This window comes from Oncorhynchus nerka, linkage group LG20, assembly GCF_034236695.1.
Source record: "Oncorhynchus nerka isolate Pitt River linkage group LG20, Oner_Uvic_2.0, whole genome shotgun sequence".
NCBI classification, from domain to species: Eukaryota; Metazoa; Chordata; class Actinopteri; order Salmoniformes; family Salmonidae; genus Oncorhynchus; species Oncorhynchus nerka.
Window position 1 is genome coordinate 87,110,015 of NC_088415.1, and position 23,003 is coordinate 87,133,017.

General features: G+C 42.3%; 1 protein-coding gene across 1 annotated transcript in view; it reads right to left on the reverse strand.

The window, feature by feature from the left end:
• Window positions 1-23,003, reverse strand: part of LOC115103353 (collagen alpha-5(IV) chain-like) — an 81,711-nt gene that overhangs the window by 30,745 nt on the left and 27,963 nt on the right. The window contains exons 14-35 of the mRNA XM_029624240.2: window positions 20,300-20,344; window positions 19,248-19,307; window positions 18,953-18,997; window positions 18,655-18,708; window positions 18,531-18,572; window positions 18,244-18,334; window positions 17,949-17,984; window positions 17,708-17,872; window positions 17,350-17,433; window positions 16,407-16,499; window positions 16,220-16,290; window positions 15,551-15,739; window positions 14,980-15,154; window positions 14,733-14,825; window positions 14,161-14,250; window positions 12,665-12,759; window positions 9,949-10,099; window positions 9,320-9,427; window positions 8,779-8,943; window positions 4,364-4,450; window positions 4,041-4,175; window positions 3,742-3,837 (exon numbers count right to left, since the gene is read on the reverse strand). Coding sequence (XP_029480100.2) covers window positions 3,742-3,837; window positions 4,041-4,175; window positions 4,364-4,450; window positions 8,779-8,943; window positions 9,320-9,427; window positions 9,949-10,099; window positions 12,665-12,759; window positions 14,161-14,250; window positions 14,733-14,825; window positions 14,980-15,154; window positions 15,551-15,739; window positions 16,220-16,290; window positions 16,407-16,499; window positions 17,350-17,433; window positions 17,708-17,872; window positions 17,949-17,984; window positions 18,244-18,334; window positions 18,531-18,572; window positions 18,655-18,708; window positions 18,953-18,997; window positions 19,248-19,307; window positions 20,300-20,344 — 2,170 coding nt within the window. The remainder of the gene's footprint in view (window positions 1-3,741; window positions 3,838-4,040; window positions 4,176-4,363; window positions 4,451-8,778; window positions 8,944-9,319; window positions 9,428-9,948; window positions 10,100-12,664; window positions 12,760-14,160; window positions 14,251-14,732; window positions 14,826-14,979; window positions 15,155-15,550; window positions 15,740-16,219; window positions 16,291-16,406; window positions 16,500-17,349; window positions 17,434-17,707; window positions 17,873-17,948; window positions 17,985-18,243; window positions 18,335-18,530; window positions 18,573-18,654; window positions 18,709-18,952; window positions 18,998-19,247; window positions 19,308-20,299; window positions 20,345-23,003) is intronic.

The following is a 23,003-nucleotide window of genomic DNA, read 5'->3' on the forward strand; positions in this document are numbered from 1 at the left end:
ATACTACTACTACTGCTGCTACTACTGATACTACTGATACTACTACTACTGATACTACTACTACTGCTACTACTACTGATACTACTACTACTGCTGCTACTACTGATACTACTGATACTACTACTACTGCTGCTGCTACTACTGATACTACTGATACTACTACCACTGCTGCTACTACTGATACTACTGCTGCTGCTACTGATACTACTACTACTGATACTACTGCTACTACTGCTGTTCCTACTACTGATGCTACTACTACTGCTGGTGCTACTACTACTACTGATACTACTACTGCTGCTGCTACTGATACTACTGATACTGATACTACTGCTACTACAGCTGTTCCTACTACTGATGCTGCTATTACTGCTACTACTGCTACTACTACTGCTGGTGCTACTACTACTACTACTGATACTACTACTGCTGCTGCTACTGATACTACTGCTACTGATACCACTGCTGCTGCTGCTGCTGATACGACTACTACTGATACTACTGATACCACTGCTGCTACTGCTACTGATACTACTCTGATACTGATACTACTGCCACTACTGCTACTACTGCTGTTCCTACTACTGATGCTGCTATTACTGCTACTACTGCTACTACTACTGCTGGTGCTACTACTACTACTGATACTACTACTGCTGCTGCTACTACTACTGATACTACTACTGCTACTGCTACTATTACTGCTGCTACTGCTCCTGCTACTGCTGCTACTGATACTACTGCTACTGATACTACTTCTGCTACTACTACTGCTGCTACTATTACTACTTATACTACTGCTACTGATACTACTGCTGCTACTACTACTACTACTACTACTACTACTACTACTACTGCTGCTACTACTACTGCTGCTACTGCTACTACTACTGCTGCTGCTACTACTACTGCTACTAATAATACTGATTATGCTGCTGCTACTACTGCTACTGATACTACTGCTGCTACTGTTGTTGCTGCTACTACTACTACTACTACTTATGCTAATTCTACTACTGCTGCTACTGCTGCTGCTTTACTGCTACTACTACTACTGCTACTACTGCTACTGCTACTACTGCTACTGCTACTACTGCTACTGCTACTACTACTACTACTACTGCTACTACTACTGCTACCTCTACTGTTCCTACTTCTACTGTTGCTACTGCTATTGCTAATGAAACAGTGTGATGTTTTTCCTCTAGATAATGCATCAAATTCCACACAAGGACCAGTTCAAATAGGCCAGGTCAAGAGGGGATGTTAATCATTTGATAACAATAATAATAATTCAGTGTGTTTAAAAGATTTACAGCTGCATAGCTAATGTTATTTTTCGGTGTACAATCACTTTTTCATATCTATATTGTACATACATGATTGTGAAAGTTTTGTATATTTTGGTTTGGTCCATCTGTAATTCCGTACCCCCTTATTGTTCTCTTTTGCCTGACCTTCAACTAGCGAGGTATGTTGTCCATGGTAAATATTGTAACCAGTGAGTACTTGGGACAGTGTTTGAGTGAGTTTCCATGTGCTCGCGCAGGTGCCTAAGAGCTGTGACTGCGCCAAGGGCTAACATATTGTGTGTTGTCTCTTTGTGTGCAAGAATGTCTTTTATTTTGTCCAAATTATGTTGTGTCATTTTGCTTGTATTGTATGGTGTGCTGTTGTGCATTGAATGTGTGCACGCAGCACCTGTTATTTATTTTTGGTTCGCTCTTTTGCCTGGCCTTCGGCTAGCGAGGTGCCTGAGAGCTGTGACTGTGCCAAGGACTAACATATTTGTGTGTTGTCTCTTCGTGTGCAGGGCAAATAAAACATCCAACAGGCAGACCTCCAGTTGTGGCAGTGTCCCAATTAAAAGTACACAACGCAGAACGAACCACGCTACACTACTTCTACTTCTACTGCTACTACTGCTACTGCTTCTACTACTGATACTACTACTGCTACTACTGCTGCTACCGATACTACTGCTACAACTACTACTACTGTTACTACTGATACTACTACTGCTACTACTACTACTGATACTACTACTACTGCTACTGCTACTACTGCTGCTACTACTACTGCTGCTACTTTTGCTGCTGCTACTGCTACTACTGCTATTACTGCTACTACTACTGCTGCTACCACTACTTCTACTACTGCTACTGCTGCTATTACTGCTACTACTACTACTGCCACTGATAGTACTACTACTGCTACTACTACTGCTGCTATTACTGCTACTACTACTGCTGGTACTACTACTACTGCTACTACTACTACTACTACTGATGCTGCTACTATTACTGCTACCACCACTACTACTACTGCTACTGCTGCTATTATTGCTACTACTGCTACTACTACTGCTGCTATTACTGCTACTACTACTGCTGGTACTACTACTACTGCTACTACTACTGCTGCTATTACTGCTACTACTACTGCTGGTACTACTACTACTGCTACTACTACTACTACTACTACTGATGCTGCTACTATTACTGCTACCACTACTGCTGCTACTGCTACTACTGCTACTGCTGCTACTATTACTACTACTGCTGCTACTACTACTGCTGCTACTACTACTGCTGCTACTATTACTACTACTGCTGCTACTACTGCTGCTATTACTGCTACTACTACTACTGCTGCTACTATTACTGCTACTACTACTGCTGCTATTACTGCTACTACTACTGCTGCTATTACTGCTACTACTACTATTACTACTACTGCTACTACTACTACTACTACTACTACTACTACTGCTGCTACTTTGCTGCTGCTACTGCTACTACTGCTATTACTGCTACTACTACCGCTGCTACCACTACTACTACTGCTACTGCTGCTATTACTGCTACTACTACTACTGCCACTGATAGTACTACTACTGCTACTACTACTGCTGCTATTACTGCTACTACTACTGCTGGTACTACTACTACTGCTACTACTACTACTACTACTGATGCTGCTACTATTACTGCTACCACCACTACTACTACTGCTACTGCTGCTATTATTGCTACTACTGCTACTACTACTGCTGCTATTACTGCTACTACTACTGCTGGTACTACTACTACTGCTACTACTACTGCTGCTATTACTGCTACTACTACTGCTGGTACTACTACTACTGCTACTACTACTACTACTACTACTGATGCTGCTACTATTACTGCTACCACTACTGCTGCTACTGCTACTACTGCTACTGCTGCTACTATTACTACTACTGCTGCTACTACTACTGCTGCTACTACTACTGCTGCTACTATTACTACTACTGCTGCTACTACTGCTGCTATTACTGCTACTACTACTACTGCTGCTACTATTACTGCTACTGCTGCTACTACTGCTGCTATTACTGCTACTACTACTGCTGCTATTACTGCTACTACTGCTGCTACTATTACTACTACTGCTACTACTACTGCTGCTATTACTGCTACTACTACTACTGCTGCTACTATTACTGCTACTGCTGCTACTACTGCTGCTATTACTGCTACTACTACTGCTGCTATTACTGCTACTACTGCTGCTACTATTACTGCTACTACTACTGCTACTGTAACGTATATGAAACGGCTAGCTAGTTCCTTGAAGTAGTAGTGGTTCCCCTCTTGCACAGTTAAAAAAAATGCGTTACCACAATTACCATCACTCCAGCAATCACTACCACGAAGCATGACGTTTCGTTTTCTAGTTTATAATACACACACACACCTCTCGGCCCATTTCCTGGGTCACCGTCCCTCCCATCAATGCCTTTGGGTCCAGGATATCCAGGGTGTCCTTTAGCACCATGGAAACCAGGCAGACCTATTGCGTAAGAGACAAACGACATGTTAATGTGTTAAATGACCATATCAATCACAATATTTTGAATAGCAATTCTCGTACAACACATAGTCTGAGATTCAAATGGAACTGATCATAGCATTGGGGGGGGAAACCATGATCTTCTGCATAAATACCGCAGTGCATGTTTGATTGAATTGTTCGCTCATCTCTATGGCGCTCACCATGTATCCCAGGGTCCCCTGGGGGCCCATGTATGACTGTATCGGATGATGGTCCACAAGGGCCTGGGCGCCCGTCGTCCCCCACAGAGCCTGGTACACCACTGTGACCTTTCTCCCCATCAGGGCCAACCGACCCTGCCCAGAACCACATCCCCCCCAAAAATCATTATATAATCTATTGTCATAATTCACACCTTTATCATCATTGTGTAAGTTTGACAGTGTATTTGTACGTGTGAGTGTTCTTGCGCATCTGTATGTGTGTGTGTGTGTGTGAATGCACGCCCATGTGTGTGTGACTGTACAAGTGTGTGACCTCTGACCTTTGGGACCGGGTGGTCCTTCAGGTCCAGGTGGGCCGTCAGGGCCCGGTCCAGATCTTCCTTCCAGCCCAGGGTCACCTGTAGGACCTGTAGTAGGTAACATATACTACTGTAGGAGGTAACATATACTACATCAACTAAAGTATATGTAACATATACTACATCAACTACTGTAGTACTGTGAGGGAAAAAAGTATTTAATCCTCTGCTGATTTTGTACGTTTGCCCACTGAAAAAGAAATGATCAGTCTATAATTTTAATGGTAGGTTTATTTGAACAGTGAGAGACAGAATAACAAACAAAAAAATCCAGAAAAATGCATGTCAAAAATGTTATAAATTGATTTGCATTTTAATGAGGGAAATAAGTATTTGACCCTCCTCTCAATCAGAAAGATTTCTGGCTCCCAGGTGTCTTTTATACAGGTAACGAGCTGAGATTAGGAGCACACTCTTAAAGGGAGTATAAACTCTTAAAGGGAGTGCTCCTAATCTTAGTTTGTTACCTGTATAAAAGACACCTGTCCACAGAAGCAATCAATCAGATTCCAAACTCTCCACCATGGCCAAGACCAAAGAGCTCTCCAAGGAAGTCAGGGACAAGGTTGTAGACCTACACAAGGCTGGAATGGGCTACAAAACCATTGCCAAGCAGCTTGGTGAGAAGGTGACAACAGTTGGTGCGATTATTCGCAAACAGAAGAAACACAAAAGAACTGTCAATCTCCCTCGGCCTGGGGCACCATGCAAGATCTCAGCTCGTGGAGTTGCAATGATCATGAGAACAGTGAGGAATCAGCCCAGAACTACACGGTAGAATCATGTCAATGATCTCAAGGCAGCTGGGACCATAGTCACCAAGAAAACAATTGGTAACACACTACGCCATGAAGGACTGAAATCCTGCAGTGCCCACAAGGTCCCCTTGCTCCAGAAAGCACATATACAGTGGGGCAAAAAAGTAGTTAGTCAGCCACCAATTGTGCAGGTTCTCCCACTTAAAAAGATGAGAGAGGCCTGTAATTTTCATCATAGGTACACTTCAACTATGACAGACAAAATGAGAGAAAAAAAATCCAGAAAAGCACATTGTAGGATTTTTAATGAATTTATTTGCAAATTATGGTGGAAAATAAGTATTTGGTCAATAACAAAAGTTTATCTCAATACTTTGTTATATACCCGTTGTTGGCAATGACAGAGGTCAAACGTTTTCTGTAAGTCTTCACAAGGTTTTCACACACTGTTGCTGGTATTTTGGCCCATTCCTCCATGCAGATCTCCTCTAGAGCAGTGATGTTTTGGGGCTGTTGCTGGGCAACACAGACTTTTTTTCTATGGGGTTGAGATCTGGAGACTGGCTAGGCCACTCCAGGACCTTGAAATGCTTCTTACAAAGCCACTCCTTCGTTGCCCGGGGGGGGGGGGGGGGGTGTTTGGGATCATTGTCATGCTGAAAGACCCAGCCACGTTTCATCTTCAATGCCCTTGCTGATGGGAGGAGGTTTTAACTCAAAATCTCACGATACATGGCCCCATTCATTCTTTCCTTTACACGGATCAGTCGTCCTGGTCCCTTTGCAGAAAAACAGCCCCACAGCATGATGTTTCCACCCCCATGCTTCACAGTAGGTATGGTGTTCTTTGGATGCAACTCAGCATTCTTTGTCCTCCAAAGACGACGAGTTGAGTTTTTGACCAAAAAGTTATATTTTGGTTTCATCTGACCATATGACATTCTCCCAATCTTCTTCTGGATCATCCAAATGCTCTCGAGCAAACTTCAGATGGGCCTGGACATGTACTGGCACTGCAGGCGTAGTGTGTTACTGATGGTAGGCTTTGTTACTTTGGTCCCAGCTCTCTGCAGGTCATTCACTAGGTCCCCCCGTGTGGTTCTGGGATTTTTACTCAACGTTCTTGTGATCATTTTGACCCCCCAGGGTGAGATCTTGCGTGGAGCCCCAGATAGAGGGAGATTATCAGTGGTCTTGTATGTCTTCCATTTCCTAATAATTGCTCCCACAGTTGATTTCTTCAAACCAAGCTGCTTACCTATTGCAGATTCAGTCTTCCCAGCCTGGTGCAGGTCTACAATTTTGTTGACAGCTCTTTGGTCTTGGCCATAGTGGAGTTTGGAGTGTGACTGTTTGAGGTTGTGGACAGGTGTCTTTTATACTGATAACAAGTTCAAACAGGTGCCATTAATACAGGTAACGAGTGGAGGACAGAGGAGCCTCTTAAAGAAGAAGTTACAGGTCTGTGAGAGCCAGAAATCTTGCTTGTTTGTAGGTGACCAAATACTTATTTTCCACCATAATTTGCAAATAAATTCATAAAAAATCCTACAATGTGATTTTCTGGATTTTTTTTCTTCTCATTTTGTCTGTCATAGTTGAAGTGTACCTATGATGAAAAGTACAGGCCTCTCCCATCTTTTTAAGTGGGAGAACTTGCACAATTGGTGGCAGACTAAATACTTTTTTGCCCCACAGTACATGCCCGTCTGAAGTTTGCCAATGAACATCTGAATGATTCAGAGGACAACTGGGTGAAAGTGTTTTGGTCGAATGAGACCAAAATGGAGCTCTTTGGCATCAACTCAACTCGCTGTGTTTGGAGGAGGAGGAATGCTGCCTATGACCCCAAGAACACCATCCCCACTGTCAACCATGGAGGTGGAAACATTATGCTTTGGGGGTGTTTTTCTGCTAAGGGGACAGGACAACCTCTTCTGCTAAGGGGACAATGGGTATTCCAGCATGACAATGACCCAAAACACACGGCCAAGGCAACAAAGGAGTGGCTCAAGAATAAGCACATTAAGGTCCTGGAGTGGCCACTCCAGAACCTTAATGTGCTTATTCTTGAGCCACTCCTTTGTTGCCTTGGCCGTGTGTTTTGGGTCATTGTCATGCTGGAATACCCATCCACGGCCCATTTTCAATGCCCTGGCTGAGGGAAGGAGGTTCTCACCCAAGATTTGACGGTACATTGCATCCAGATCTTAATCCCATAGAAAACCTGTGGAGGGAGCTGAAGGTTCGAGTTGCCAAACGATCAGCCTCGAAACCTTAATGACTTGGAGAAGATCTGCAAAGAGGAGTGGGACAAAATCCCTCCTGAGATGTGTGCAAACCCAGGTGGCCAACTACAAGAAACGTCTGACCTCTGTGATAGCCAGCAAGGGTTTTGCCACCAAGTACTAAGTCATGTTTTGCAGAGGGGTCAAATACTTATTTCCCTTTATTAAAATGCAAATCAACTCATAACATTTTTGACATGCGTTTTTCTGTATTTTTTGTTGTTGTTAATCTGTCTCTAACTGTTCAAATAAACCTAAAATTATAGACTGATCATTTCTTTGTCAGTGGGCAAACGTACAAAATCAGCAGGGGATCAAATATTTTTTTCCCCTCATTGTAGGTAACATAATACAGCAACTACTGTAAGAGGGGATCAAATACTTTGTTCCCTCACTGTAGGTAACATAATACAGCAACTACTGTAAGAGGTAATATATTAAAGTAAAAGAGACATGAACCAAATCCCTGGCATTAGACAAACTCATGTTAATGATACTGGAGCACTCAATGTCTTTCCACATTCAATGCAATCAAACATCATTTATCCCCTTGAGGCAATTCCTACAAGGGCTACGGCGGTGAATCAGACTTATAAAACAAAACAGGCATAGACAAGAACATGCCTTCATCTGAAAACAGTGTAACTTGGCTAAACCTTATAATAACACTGTATACTATAAGTGCTCATTCATGCTTATATCATGTATTACATCTGTCCTCTTTGAAGTGTTACCAATGTGTTCAAATGTGTCAGTGCTGTTACTGTACCTGGTGTTGAACGTGTCAGTGCTGTTACTGTACCTGGTGTTGAACGTGTCAGTGCTGTTACTGTACCTGGTGTTGAATGTGTCAGTGCTGTTACTGTACCTGGTGTTGAATGTGTCAGTGCTGTTACTGTACCTGGTGTTGAATGTGTCAGTGCAGTTACTGTACCTGGTGTTGAATGTGTCAGTGCTGTTACTGTACCTGGTGTTGAATGTGTCAGTGCTGTTACTGTACCTGGTGTTGAACGTGTCAGTGCTGTTACTGTACCTGGTGTTGAATGTGTCAGTGCTGTTACTGTACCTGGTGTTGAATGTGTCAGTGCTGTTACTGTACCTGGTGTTGAACGTGTCAGTGCTGTTACTGTACCTGGTGTTGAATGTGTCAGTGCTGTTACTGTACCTGGTGTTGAACGTGTCAGTGCTGTTACTGTACCTGGTGTTGAATGTGTCAGTGCTGTTGCTGTACCTGGTGTTGGATGTGTCAGTGCTGTTACTGTACCTGGTGTTGAACGTGTCAGTGCTGTTGCTGTACCTGGTGTTGAACGTGTCAGTGCTGTTGCTATACCTGATGCACCTGGTAACCCGTCTCTCCCTCTGCCTCCCATCTGTCCAGTCAGGCCTTGCACTACGGGTCCGGAGGTCCCAGGGGGACCAGGGTCACCAGCCGGACCTGAGCTTCCAAACCCCGGGGTGCCAGGGTCCCCGCACGAACCCATCTCTCCATTAATACCTGGGTAAGAGGGGAAAGTCATAGAGTCGTGGATAAGAGCAAAAGAAAGCAAGGAAAATATGGAAATAGTGGACAGAGGGAAAGGAAGAGAGGGAGAAAAAGAGATGGGAGAGGAATAGAGAGAGGGAGAGGAATAGAGAGAGGGAGAGAAAGAGGGGGAGAGGAAGAGAGAGAGGGGGAGAGGAAGAGAGAGGGCAAAAAATAGAGGGAGAGAAAGAGAGAGGGAGAGGATGAGAGAGAGAGAGAGAGGGGACAAGAAGGAATGAGAATGGAGAATGGTAGGAATGAACAAAGAGAGAAAGAGAAAATGAGACATTAGAAAGACAACCCGTTGTATGTTAGGGACATTAGGAACATTCAGGCTTCACCAGCTCACCTGGGAGTCCAGGTCTGCCTGACAGCCCTGGTGGTCCGGTTGGGGCTTCAGTACAGCAAGTACCTGCGTAACCAGGAGGTCCTTGGGAACCATCTACACCTTTACTTCCTACAAACATATCAGGCATAAGGCCATAAGTACCTGGGAGTATGTGTACCAGTGTTTAAATAGATCAGTGTGAATTTGACAGAGTGTATATGCCTCAATGTAACTGTGCATGAATGCGTAGAAAAAGTGAATGGATATGCTGTGATGGTGAATTTGTGTGTGTGTCCATGTGTGTGTGTCCCATGTCCGTGTCTTGTGCGGTGTCTGGGTCTACCTGTGCTGTGTCTGGGTCTACCTGTGCTGTGTCTGGGTCTACCTGTGCTGTGTCTGGGTCTACCTGTGCTGTGTCTGGGTCTACCTGTGCTGTGTCTGGGTCTACCTGTGCTGTGTCTGGGTCTACCTGTGCTGTGTCTGGGTCTACCTGTGCTGTGTCTGGGTCTACCTGTGCGGTGTCTGGGTCTACCTGTGCGGTGTCTGGGTCTACCTGTGCTGGGTCTACCTGTGCTGTGTCTGGGTCTACCTGTGCTGTGTCTGGGTCTACCTGTGCTGTGTCTGGGTCTACCTGTGTGTACAGTAAGTACCTTTGGGGCCTGAAGACCCATTGATGCCGGGTGGTCCCGGACTCCCTGGTCGGCCCAGTACTCCTGGATCTCCAGGAGGGCCCTGGGCCCCAACACCACCTGGGAAACCTTTAGGGCCGGCTGGACCTAGGGTCTCAAACCCAGCATCACCCTGAGAGTGGATGGAAGGATGAATGTTAGATGGGTAGATGGAAAGACAACCTAAGAAAATGAACAACAATGACAAATGGTTTGATGAAGAATGCAAAACCTAAGAAAGAAATTGAGAAACCTATCCAACCAAAAACATAGAGACCCAGGAAACGTGAGCCTACACCTTCACTATGGTGAATCACTAAAACGATACAGGGATACATTATGGAAAAAGAAGGAACCGCACATCAGAAATCAGCTCAATTTAACTGAAGAATCCATAGAATCTAACCACTTCTGGGAAAATTGGAACATACCAGGGAAGGACGGCTCATAATAATGTCTGGAACGGAGAAAATGGAATGGCATCAAACCATGTGTTTGATGTATTGGATACCATTCCAGCCATTACCATGAGCCTGTCCTCCCCAATTAAGGTGCCACCAACCTCTTGTGGAACACACTAAACAAACAATAACACAAAGAGTTATCTATCCAAAACGTAGATGTATATATAAACCACTTCTCCAATCTTTTTGGCTCTATAACAAAGAACAAACAGCAAAAACATATACATGATCAAAATGCAAATCTTAGAATCAACTATTAAAGACTACCAGAACCCACTGGATTCTCCAATTACATTGAATGAACTACAGGACAAAATACAAACCCTCCAACCCAAAAAAGGCTTGTGGTGTTGATGGTATCCTAAATGAAATGATAAAAATATACAGACCACAAATTCCAATTGGCTATACTTAAACTTTTTAACATCATCCTTAGCTCTGGCCTCTTCCCCAATACTTGGAACCAAGAACTGATCACCCCAATCCACAAAAGTGGAGACAGATTTGACTCTAATAACTACCGTGGGATACAGCAACCTTGAGAAAATTCTCTGCATTTTCATTAACAGGAGACTTGTACATTTCCTCAGTGAAAACAATATACTGAGTAAATGTCAAATTGGCTTTTTATCAAATGACCGTACTACAGACCACGTATTCACCCTGCACACCCTAATTGACAAACAAACAAACCAAAACAAAGTCAAAGTCTTGTCATGCTTAATTGATTTCAAAAAAGCTTTTGACTCAATTTGTAATGAGGGTCAGCTATACAAATTGATGGAAAGCGGTGTTGGGGGAAAAACATACGACATTATAAAATACATGTACACAAAAAAATTGGCAAAATTGGCAAAAAAACACATTTCTTTCCACAGGACTGTGGGATGAGACAGGGATGCAGCTTGAGCCCCACCCACTTCAACATATATATCAAAGAACTGGCAACGGCACTAGAACAGTCTGCAGCACCCGGCCTCACCCTACTAGAATCTGAAGTCAAATGTCTACTGTTTGCTGAAGCACCTAGATCTTCTGCACAGATTCTGCCAGACCTGGGCCCTGACAGTAAATCTCAGTAAGACAAAAATAATGGTGTTCCAAAAAAGGTCCAGTTCTCAGGACCAGAAATACAAATTCCATCAGGAAACCATTGCCCTAGAGCAACAAAAAAAACGATACGTACCTCGGGCTAAACATCAGTGATACCAAAGGTAACTTCCACAAAGCTGTGAATGATCTGAGATACAAAGCAAGAAGGGCCACCCCTTAGCGAAAAAAAAAGAATTAAAAAAAGAAGGGCCTTCTACACCACCAAAAGGAATATAAAATTCAACATACCAATTAGGATCTGACTAAAAATACTTGAATTAGTTATAGAACCCATTGCCCTTTATGGTTGTGAGGTCTGGGGTACATTCACCAACCAAGAATTCACAAAATGAGAGAAACACCAAATTGAGACTCTGCTTGCAGAATTCTGCAAAAATATCCTCAGTGTACAACGTAAAACACCAAATAATGCATGCAGAGTAGAATTAGTCCAATACCCGCTAATTATCAAAATCCAGAAAAGAGACGTTAAATTCTACAACCACCTAAAAGGAAGCGATTCCCAAACCTTCCATAACAAAGCCATCACCTACGGAGAGATGAACCTGGCGACTAGTCCCCCAAGCAAGCTGGTCCTGGGGCTCTGTTCACAAACACAATCAGAGCCTCAGGACAGCAACACAATTAGACCTAATCAAATCATGAGAAAACAAAAAGATCATTACTTGACACATTGGAAAGAATTAACAAAGGAACTGAGCAAACTAGAATGTTATTTGGCCCTAAACAGAGAGTACACAGTGGGAGAATACCTGACCACCGTGACTGACCCACATTTAAGGAAAGCTTTGACTATGTACAGACTCAGAGAGCATAGCCTTGCTATTGAGAAAGGCCACCGTAGGCAGACCTGGCTCTCAAGAGAAGACAGGCTATGTTTTATGAAAAAGGACAAGAAAAGGACAACAAGTGAAGAACAAACACTTGTAAATACAACCAATATAACAATTTTCCCTTTTGTACTTTTTTGCACATCGTTACAACACTGTATATAGCCATAACATGACATTTGAAATGTCTCCATTCCTCTGGAACTTTTGTGAGTGTAAATCTTACTGTCATTAAAAAAATTTTGAATAGATAGATAGACAGACATGACAGGGTCAGTATTCAGTAATGACCTTTGGCCCTTGAGCCCCAGGGAGTCCCATTACGCCGGGTCGTCCAGGATAGCCACTTCCAGAGGTACTTGGGCGTCCCGGCTGCCCTTTGTCACCTAGGAGACAGACAGCATCACAAGTCCCACAAACTGGTGCTAACACACGAGTATACACTGAGTGTACAAAACATTAGGAACACCTTCCTAATATTGAGTTGCAACCCCCCCTTTTGCCATCAGAACAGCCTCAATTCATCGGAGCATGGATTCTACAAGGTGTCAAAAGCGCTCCACAAGGATGCTGGCCCATGTTGACTCCAATACTTCCCACAGTTGTGTCAAGTTGGTTGGATGTCCTTTGGGTGCTGGACCATTCTTGATACACACAGGAAACTGTTGAGCGTGAAAACCCCAGCAGGGTTGCAGTTCTTGACACAAACCGGTGCGCCTGGCACCTACTACCATACTCCGTTCAAAGGCATTTTAATCTTTTGCCTTGCCCATTCACCCTCTGAATGGCCTACATACACAATCCATGTCTCAAGGCTTAAAAATGATTCTTTAACCTGTCTCCTCCCCTTCATGTACACTGATTGAAGTGGATTTAACAAGTGACATTTAAAAGGGATTATAGCTTTCACCTGGATTCACCTGGTCAATCTGTATCATGGATAGAGTTTTGTACACTCAGTGTATATAATATATACACTAACACATCTCCATTGGTGGTCCTACGTGGCTTGGTTGGTAAGGACCATGGTGCTATAGCAACGCCAGCGTTGTGGGTTAGATTCCCACTGGGGCCACCCATTAGAAAATCTTTGCATTCACTGATGTAAGTTGCTTTGTATAACAGTGTCTGCTAAATAGTATATATTATCTAATGTCTGTCATACAATCACACAATAGACACAGGAATAGGAAGTAGGGGTGCTAAGGTGCTGCAAAATATACTATGTACTATATACTATAGTAAATATACTATATACTATAGTATATATACTATTGCTATAGTACTATTATAGTATATATGCTACACTATATACTATATATACTGAATACTATATAAATAATACTATATACTATAGTAAATATACTATAGTATATATACTATAGTAAATATACTATATACTATATACTATAGTATATATACCATAGTAAATATACCATATATACTATATACCATAGTATATATACTATATATACTATATACTATAGTAAATATACCATATATACTATATACCATAGTATATATACTATATAGTAGGCGTTTACTAGTCCTGTTTACTAGTCCTGTATTAGCAGACCGATAAAACAAATAATCATAATAATCATAATAACTAAACTACTTCCGGCGACTATGACTAAATTAATCCTCACTTGAGATAACGACTCATACAAAACCTTCAGTCAAGGCGTTCTTGTTCACATTACAGTGTCATTCCTGTTATTCAGATATTCAAAGGGATCGACATGGCACAAATAACTACTCAAAAATGTTTTGCCGACATGGCTCACCTTTCTGTCCAGCGGGTCCTCGTCTTCCCAAGGTGGAGAATACACCACTGTCCCCTTTCTCCCCCGGGTTACCAGCACCACCACGAGGACCTGTGTGGACAAACTCAACTCTGTGATAATGTCCTATCACGTTGTTTATGTTCTTCGTCAGGTAGAATGGCATAAAAGATTATAAAGTTACAACTGAAATAGCCTGGAGTCTAAACTAATATGCTACGTTTCACCACTGTTTTGAAGTGAAACAGTTTAGACTCCAGGCTAGTGGTTAGTGGCCTAGTGGTTAGAGCATTGGACAAGGAACCGAAAGGTTGCAAGTTCAAATCCCTGAGTTGACATGGTACAAATCTGTCGTTCTGCCCCTGAACAGACAGTTAACCCACCGTTCCTAGGCTGTCATTGAAAATAAGAATTTGTTCGTAACTGACTTGCCTAGTTAAATAAAGGTAAAAAATGTTTTTTTTTTTTAAATTTTAAAGAACTGAAATGCCACTGAACTCAATGTAGTCTAGACCTCCAGTCCTCCAGCCACCTCCCACCCATGCTGTGGTTCGGTCCCCACTTTGGGTGCTCACCTGGTGGGCCCCGTGTGCCCGGCAGCCCCGCCTTTCCCGGTAGGCCTGGGACTCCCTGGTCAGCCACACTGCTGCAGGGCTCGCCCTTCTGACCTGGTGGGGATAGGGGAGAAAACGGAGTCAGACCATCAACTGATATAGGGACATTATCATTGAGTTATGGAAACACACAGCCAGAGGGTGTACACGTCTAACACAGTCGAAAGAGCAAAAAAGGAGCAGGTATTGGTGTGTTGCTTTACGGTACCTCGGTAACCAGGTGAACCAGGTAGACCTGGTACCCCACTATTGCCTTTAGGTCCTGAGGGGCCAAGCAGCCCTATGCCTACTGGACCTGGTGAACCGTCTGGTCCTGGGTATCCCTGTGGCCCGGGAGGGCCTGGGTCACCAGTATCTCCCTTCAGACCCAGTGGCCCATCGTACTGGCACAGACAATCATCCAAACATCAGTTCTTCACAAAACATTACTTTAACAGACTTACGTAACATTACCATTCAGCCAATAAACTCTACCCATCCGCAAAACATTAGTTCACATAACATTGCTGCTTCACATTAACAAATGTTCAGCATTCAAGTGTTCATAAAAGCTAATAAACTCAGTCTATCAACAAACTATTATCACTACCTCAAATTAATATTCATAGCCAATCAGAATATCAGAAGGCATACCCTAACTACTTAAAGTGACAGTTCACCCAAATTTGAAATGTACTTCAGTTTAAAAAATACAAAAAAATGCATTCAAATCATTGCTTTGCATTTGAGAATAAAGATACATTTTAGTGATAGAAATCATAACCATTTAAAATCCTCACTGGATCACCCTTAGGGCCTTGTTGGCCCTTGCGTCCACGAAAGCCAGGGGCCCCGTATAGGCCGTCCAGCCCTGATCTACCAGCTGGTCCTGGGGCTCCTTTCTCTCCCTTTATCCCCTGGTGATTGCAGGAACCTGAATTTCCTTTTGGCCCTGGAGGTCCTGGAACACCTGAAAGGCCATGGAGACCCTGTAACACAGACAGGAGTGGTTGTCATGGATACGGTAATTTAGCAACCTTGGATACATTATTCCAGCGATACCACAGATACAGTAGCCTAGCAACACCATGGATAAGGTATCGCAGGAACACCATATATACAGTATTCTGTCAACACCACAAATATGGTAACCTAATAAAACCATGGATAAGGTATACCAGCAACACCATGGATACAGTATCTAAGCAACACCATGGATACAGTATTCTATCAACACCACAGATCTGGTATCCTAATAAAACCATGGATAAAGTATACCAGCAACACCATGGATACAGTATCTAAGCAACACCATAGATACAGTATTCTATCAACACCACAGATCTGGTATCCTAATAAAACCATGGATAAGGTATACAAGCAACACCATGGATACAGTATCTAAGCAAAACTACTAAGCAAGATGTGTCACTATGGAAATAATATAACTGCAAAACAGGTAGTGTCACCTGTTGTCCAGGTGATCCCGAGGGTCCTTTGAATCCTGGCTCTCCTTTGGGTCCTGGTCCTGCACTAAAGCCTGTGGGATGAGGGTTTATTTAAAAAGGCTGAAACACTCCTATTCTATAGGACAGACAAGGATTTTTGTTCAACACAATACATTTCTCACTGAAAGGTCTGTTACGTTGCAGGTACCTGGGACTCCAGGCTGACCAGGGGAACCTGGGGGTCCTGGCTCTCCTCCAGATCCTTTTCCCGTACACAAACTACAGACCTCCCCTTTCTCACCTGTAGTGGAGAGAAGGACACAGTGACAATCGACAGCAAAACTGAGCATCCCAGGTGAGCATAACATTCCAATAACAGCACCCAATGATCGTTGAGATTGAGATATCATAATATTTTGATTTTTTTCTACCAATAACACACCACAGTGTTGATGGTGTCTGAAGTCAACCGATAACACCCCACAGTGTTGATGGTGTCTGAAGTCAACCGATAACACACCACAGTGTTCATGGTGTCTGAAGTCAACCAATAACACACCACAGTGTTGATGGTGTCTGAAGTCAACCGATAACACACCACAGTGTTGACGGTGTCTGAAGTCAACCGATAACACACCACAGTGTTGATGGTGTCTGAAGTCAACCGATAACACACCACAGTGTTGATGGTGTCTGAAGTCAACCGATAACACACCAGTGTTCACGGTGTCTGAAGTCAACCGATAACACACCACAGTGTTGATGGTGTCTGAAGTCAACCGATAACACACCACAGTGTTGATGGTGTCTGAAGTCAACCGATAACACACCACAGTGTTCACGGTGTCTGAAGTCAACCGATAACACACCACAGTGTTGATGGTGTCTGAAGTCAACCGATAACACACCACAGTGTTGATGGTGTCTGAAGTCAACCGATAACACACCACAGTGTTGATGGTGTCTGAAGTCAACCGATAACACACCACAGTGTTGATGGTGTCTGAAGTCAGACGATAACACACCACAGTGTTCATGGTGTCTGAAGTCAACCAATGAGAGACACAGTAGAGATCTAGGACAGCCCAGCCAATCAGTATACTCAATACTGACTGCCCCTCCAATCAGAAGAGTAATCAGACAGAGCTCACCTTTCGATCCATATTGGCCACCGTACCCTTGTTCTCCCTTGGCTCCCTTTGCCCCCGGAGGTCCGATAACACCCTTCAGATGATCTGTAACAAGAAACAAACAAGTACATTATCTTTAATCAAATAAGATCTCAGTGGGATCAAAATTTGCCATGTTATGTGTGCGTCTCAATTAAAATCGCTGTGAGAGAATATCAGGATCCATATTCATAAAGATCTTCCTCCCCTGTCCATGTAGTCTTATTTATTATGATCAAATAGCTAAAACTGATTCTAGATCAGCACTCCTACTTTGAGGTGTTTTATAAATATAGGCTCAGGGTTGGGGAGATTACTTTATATATGGAGAGAGTCTAACCTGATTCTCCAGGTGGTCCCGGGGGTCCAAGGTCTCCAGTTGTTCCTTGTGAGCCTTCCCTGCCTGGCTCTCCCTGAATGATGGGTCCTGGGTCTCCTTCATCCCCTTTAGGCCCACTGTGGCCCTTCGCTCCCCGATTGTAGGGATCTCCTCCGTTGTTAGGACCTGTGTAGGGGAGATAGAGCCCAATATGGAGACTGAGTGTGTGTGTGTGTGTGCTTGCGTGTTGATCAGCGATTACCTGGAGTACCAGGAGGCCCCTCGAATCCAGTGGCACCTGGAAAACAGGTTGATATCATTAGCTATTCAAACACACTGATTGGTCATGTTGGTGAATGAGGCGGGATTATACAGTTCTACTCCAGGTGTGATTGGATAGGGAGAGGGTGAATATTATTATTAGCTATACAGACACACTGATTGGTCATGTTGGTGAATGAGGCGGGATTATACAGTTCTACTTCACATCTGATTGGATAGGAGGAGGGTGAATATCAATAAGGGTGTGTACTGTATGCTGGATGAGCATAGAGTACCTGGGGGACCAGTAACCCCAGGGGGCCCCGGGGGGCCAGTAAATCCTGGTTGTCCTTTGGGGCCAATTACGTCACAGCCAATCATGGTCACCTATGGGAAGACCAGAGAGACCAGGCCATGTGTTCATAATGTTTCTCAGAGTAGGAGTTCATGTAATCTTAGTCCTTCTACTCTTATTCATTACGGAAAGTTTCATTTGCATGTGTGTGTGTGTGTGTGTGTGTGTAGGTTCATCCTTCACTCTAGATGTTGATAGTGACATTATCAGGCATTTTGACTCACTCACCTCCCCAGGGTCTCCGTCTTGACCCTGGACACCCTTCTGTCCCTGGTAAACACACACACACACAAACCTATTATTGGCACACGCACACATTCTAAACATGAAATGAATGGTAGTAATGACTGACCCGCGGTCCAGGTATTCCATCAGGTCCTGCTAAACCGGGATTCCCCTTTCTCCCCTAAAAATGGCAAGAGTGTATAAATCACCATAGTTACATAAACACACACACACACACACACACACACACACACACACACACACACACACACACACAACACGCATGAACACAAAAACAAACATAGTACACACATACACATTGACACACAAAATGCATTACAAAACAGTAACATCAATCAACAATGTTAGACAGAAAGAAACAGAACAGAAAAAGGTTTCTGATTTCTGATTGACAGGACAGCTACCTCATATCCAGCGGGCCCTTGACGCCCATCTTTCCCTGGTCTTCCCTTAAAGAGAAATGATGATAGTTAGTCCTCCAAAAGGAGTAGGCATATCTCTCATACAGCTAATTATCAAAACCCCCGTTATATTTTTACATTGAATCCCATGTTAATTCTATCACATGGCTCAGAGGCATGAAATCCTTACATCACTGTCATCGTCATAACCATAACACTCATCACATCACACATTCTCAATGGCCTTGAATTGACAGTCACATAGACAGTATAATGGCTGAATGTGGCAGTGTTTTACCTCAGTGCCAATGCCCCCCTGGTCCCCTTTTTCCTTAAAGTTGACCTGGCCAGCATAACCCTGATGACAGACAGACAGACAGACAGACAGACAGACAGACAGACAGACAGACAGACAGACAGACAGACAGACAGACAGACAGACAGACAGACAGACAGACAGACAGACAGACAGACAGACAGACAGACAGACAGACAGACAGACAGATTGAATAGACAGAAATATTGAACAGACAGAGATATTGAACAGACAGACAGAGAGATTGAATAGACAGAGATATTGAACAGACAGACAGAGAGATTGAATAGACAGAGATATTGAACAGACAGAGATATTGAACAGACAGAGATGTTGAGCAGACAGAGATATTGAACAGACAGAGATATTGAACAGACAGAGATATTGAACAGACAGAGATGTTGAGCAGACAGAGATGTTGAGCAGACAGAGATATTGAACAGACAGAGATATTGACCAGTCAGAGATATTGAACAGACAGAGATATTTAACAGACAGAGATATTGACCAGACAGAGATATTGAACAGACAGAGAGATTGAACAGACAGAGATATTGAACAGCCAGAGATATTGAGCAGACAGATATATTGAACAGACAGAGATATTGAACAGACAGAGATATTGAACAGACAGAGATATTGAACAGACAGAGATGTTGAGCAGACAGAGATATTGAACAGACAGAGATAACTATCAAGTAAAGACAAGATTCCAGGTAACACTTTATTTGACAGTGTCACTATGAAGTGGGCATGAATGTGCCATGAGGTGTCATGTCCATTTACGACCACTCATGTCAGATGGCCGGTGTCATAACCGCGGTAGCTGTTTGCTAATAACGGCACATACATAACACCCATGGACAGCAACCTCTCTGAGGTCAGGGGCGTCAAATGGTAGACTATATTGTCATAGTGAAACGACACCGTCATACTAACGTGTCATATAGAAATGTAACCTGATTCCGTCCATCGAACATAGGTGAATAAAAGCTAGATACATATGAGGACTGGAAAATAAGGAGATGACTTACAGGTGAACCCTTACAGCCCTTCTCACCCAGATCCCCTGTCTCCCCCTGCAGAGAGAAAAGACAAGGGTCAGCTGACCATCCCACCAATCAGCAAGGTTTTCAGATTGGTTGTACAGATGTCCTGAAGGGTAGATAGTAACATTACTGCACACATCACAGTATTAGATGGTAACATCACAGTATTAGATAGTAACATTACTCCACACATCACAGTATTAGATAGTAACATCACAGTATTAGATAGTAACATTACTCCACACATCACAGTATTAGATAGTAACACTACTGCACACATCACAGTATTAGATAGTAACATTACAGTATTAGATAGTAACATCACAGTATTAGATAGTAACATTACTCCACACATCACAGTATTAGATAGTAACATCACAGTATTAGATAGTAACATTACTCCACACATCACAGTATTAGATAGTAACACTACTGCACACATCACAGTATTAGATGGTAACATCACAGTATTAGATAGTAACATTACTCCACACATCACAGTATTAGATAGTAACATCACAGTATTAGATAGTAACATTACTCCACACATCACAGTATTAGATAGTAACACTACTGCACACATCACAGTATTAGATAGTAACATTACTCCACACATCACATTATTAGATAGTAACACTACTCCACACATCACATTATTAGATAGTAACATCACAGTATTAGATAGTAACATTACTCCACACATCACAGTATTAGATAGTAACATTACTCCACACATCACATTATTAGATAGTAACATCACAGTATTAGATAGTAACACTACTGCACACATCACAGTATTAGATAGTAACATTACTCCACACATCACAGTATTAGATGGTAACATCACAGTATTAGATAGTAACATTACTCCACACATCACATTATTAGATAGTAACATTACTCCACACATCACAGTATTAGATAGTAACATCACAGTATTAGATAGTAACATTACTGCACACATCACAGTATTAGATAGTAACATTACTCCACACATCACAGTATTAGATAGTAACATCACAGTATTAGATGGTAACATTACTCCACACATCACAGTATTAGATAGTAACATTACTCCACACATCACAGTATTAGATAGTAACATCACAGTATTAGATAGTAACATCACAGTATTAGATAGTAACATCACAGTATTAGATAGTAACATCACAGTATTAGATAGTAACATCACAGTATTAGATAGTAACATTACTGCACACATCACAGTATTAGATAGTAACATTACTCCACACATCACAGTATTAGATAGTAACATCACAGTATTAGATAGTAACATTACTCCACACATCACAGTATTAGATAGTAACACTACTGCACACATCACAGTATTAGATAGTAACATTACTCCACACATCACATTATTAGATAGTAACATTACTCCACACATCACATTATTAGATAGTAACATCACAGTATTAGATAGTAACATTACTCCACACATCACAGTATTAGATAGTAACACTACTGCACACATCACAGTATTAGATAGTAACATTACTCCACACATCACAGTATTAGATAGTAACATTACTCCACACATCACATTATTAGATAGTAACATCACAGTATTAGATAGTAACATTACTCCACACATCACAGTATTAGATGGTAACATCACAGTATTAGATAGTAACATTACTGCACACATCACAGTATTAGATAGTAACATTACTCCACACATCACAGTATTAGATAGTAACATCACAGTATTAGATAGTAACATTACTCCACACATCACAGTATTAGATGGTAACATCACAGTATTAGATAGTAACATCACAGTATTAGATAGTAACATTACTCCACACATCACAGTATTAGATAGTAACATTACTCCACACATCACAGTATTAGATAGTAACATCACAGTATTAGATAGTAACATCACAGTATTAGATAGTAACATCACAGTATTAGATAGTAACATCACAGTATTAGATAGTAACACTACTGCACACATCACAGTATTAGATAGTAACATTACTCCACACATCACAGTATTAGATAGTAACATCACAGTATTAGATAGTAACATTACTCCACACATCACAGTATTAGATGGTAACATCACAGTATTAGATAGTAACATTACTCCACACATCACAGTATTAGATGGTAACATCACAGTATTAGATAGTAACATTACTCCACACATCACAGTATTAGATAGTAACATTACTCCACATGACACGCCCTGGTCGAAGTATGTTGTGTTTATCTTCATGTATTGGGTCAGGCCAGGGTGTGGCATGGGGTTTTTGTATTGTGGTGTGTTTTGTCTTGGGGTTTTGGTGTTGGTATTGGGATTATAGCTTCGTGGGGTATCTAGCAAAGTCTATGGCTGTCTGGAGTGGTTCTCAATCAGAGGCAGGTGTTTATCGTTGTCTCTGATTGGGAACCATATTTAGGCAGCCATATTCTTTGAGTTTGTCGTGGGTGATTGTCCTTAGTGTCTTTGTTCCTGTCGCTGTGTTAGTTGACACAAGTATAGGCTGTTTCGGTTTTCGTTACGTTTATTGTTTTGTAGTGTTTGTATTGATTCGTGTTTTACGTTTGTTGATTAAACATGGATCGCAATCTACACGCTGCATTTTGGTCCGACTCTCCTTCACCACAAGAAAACCGTTACACCAGACATCACATTATTAGATAGTAACATTACTTCACA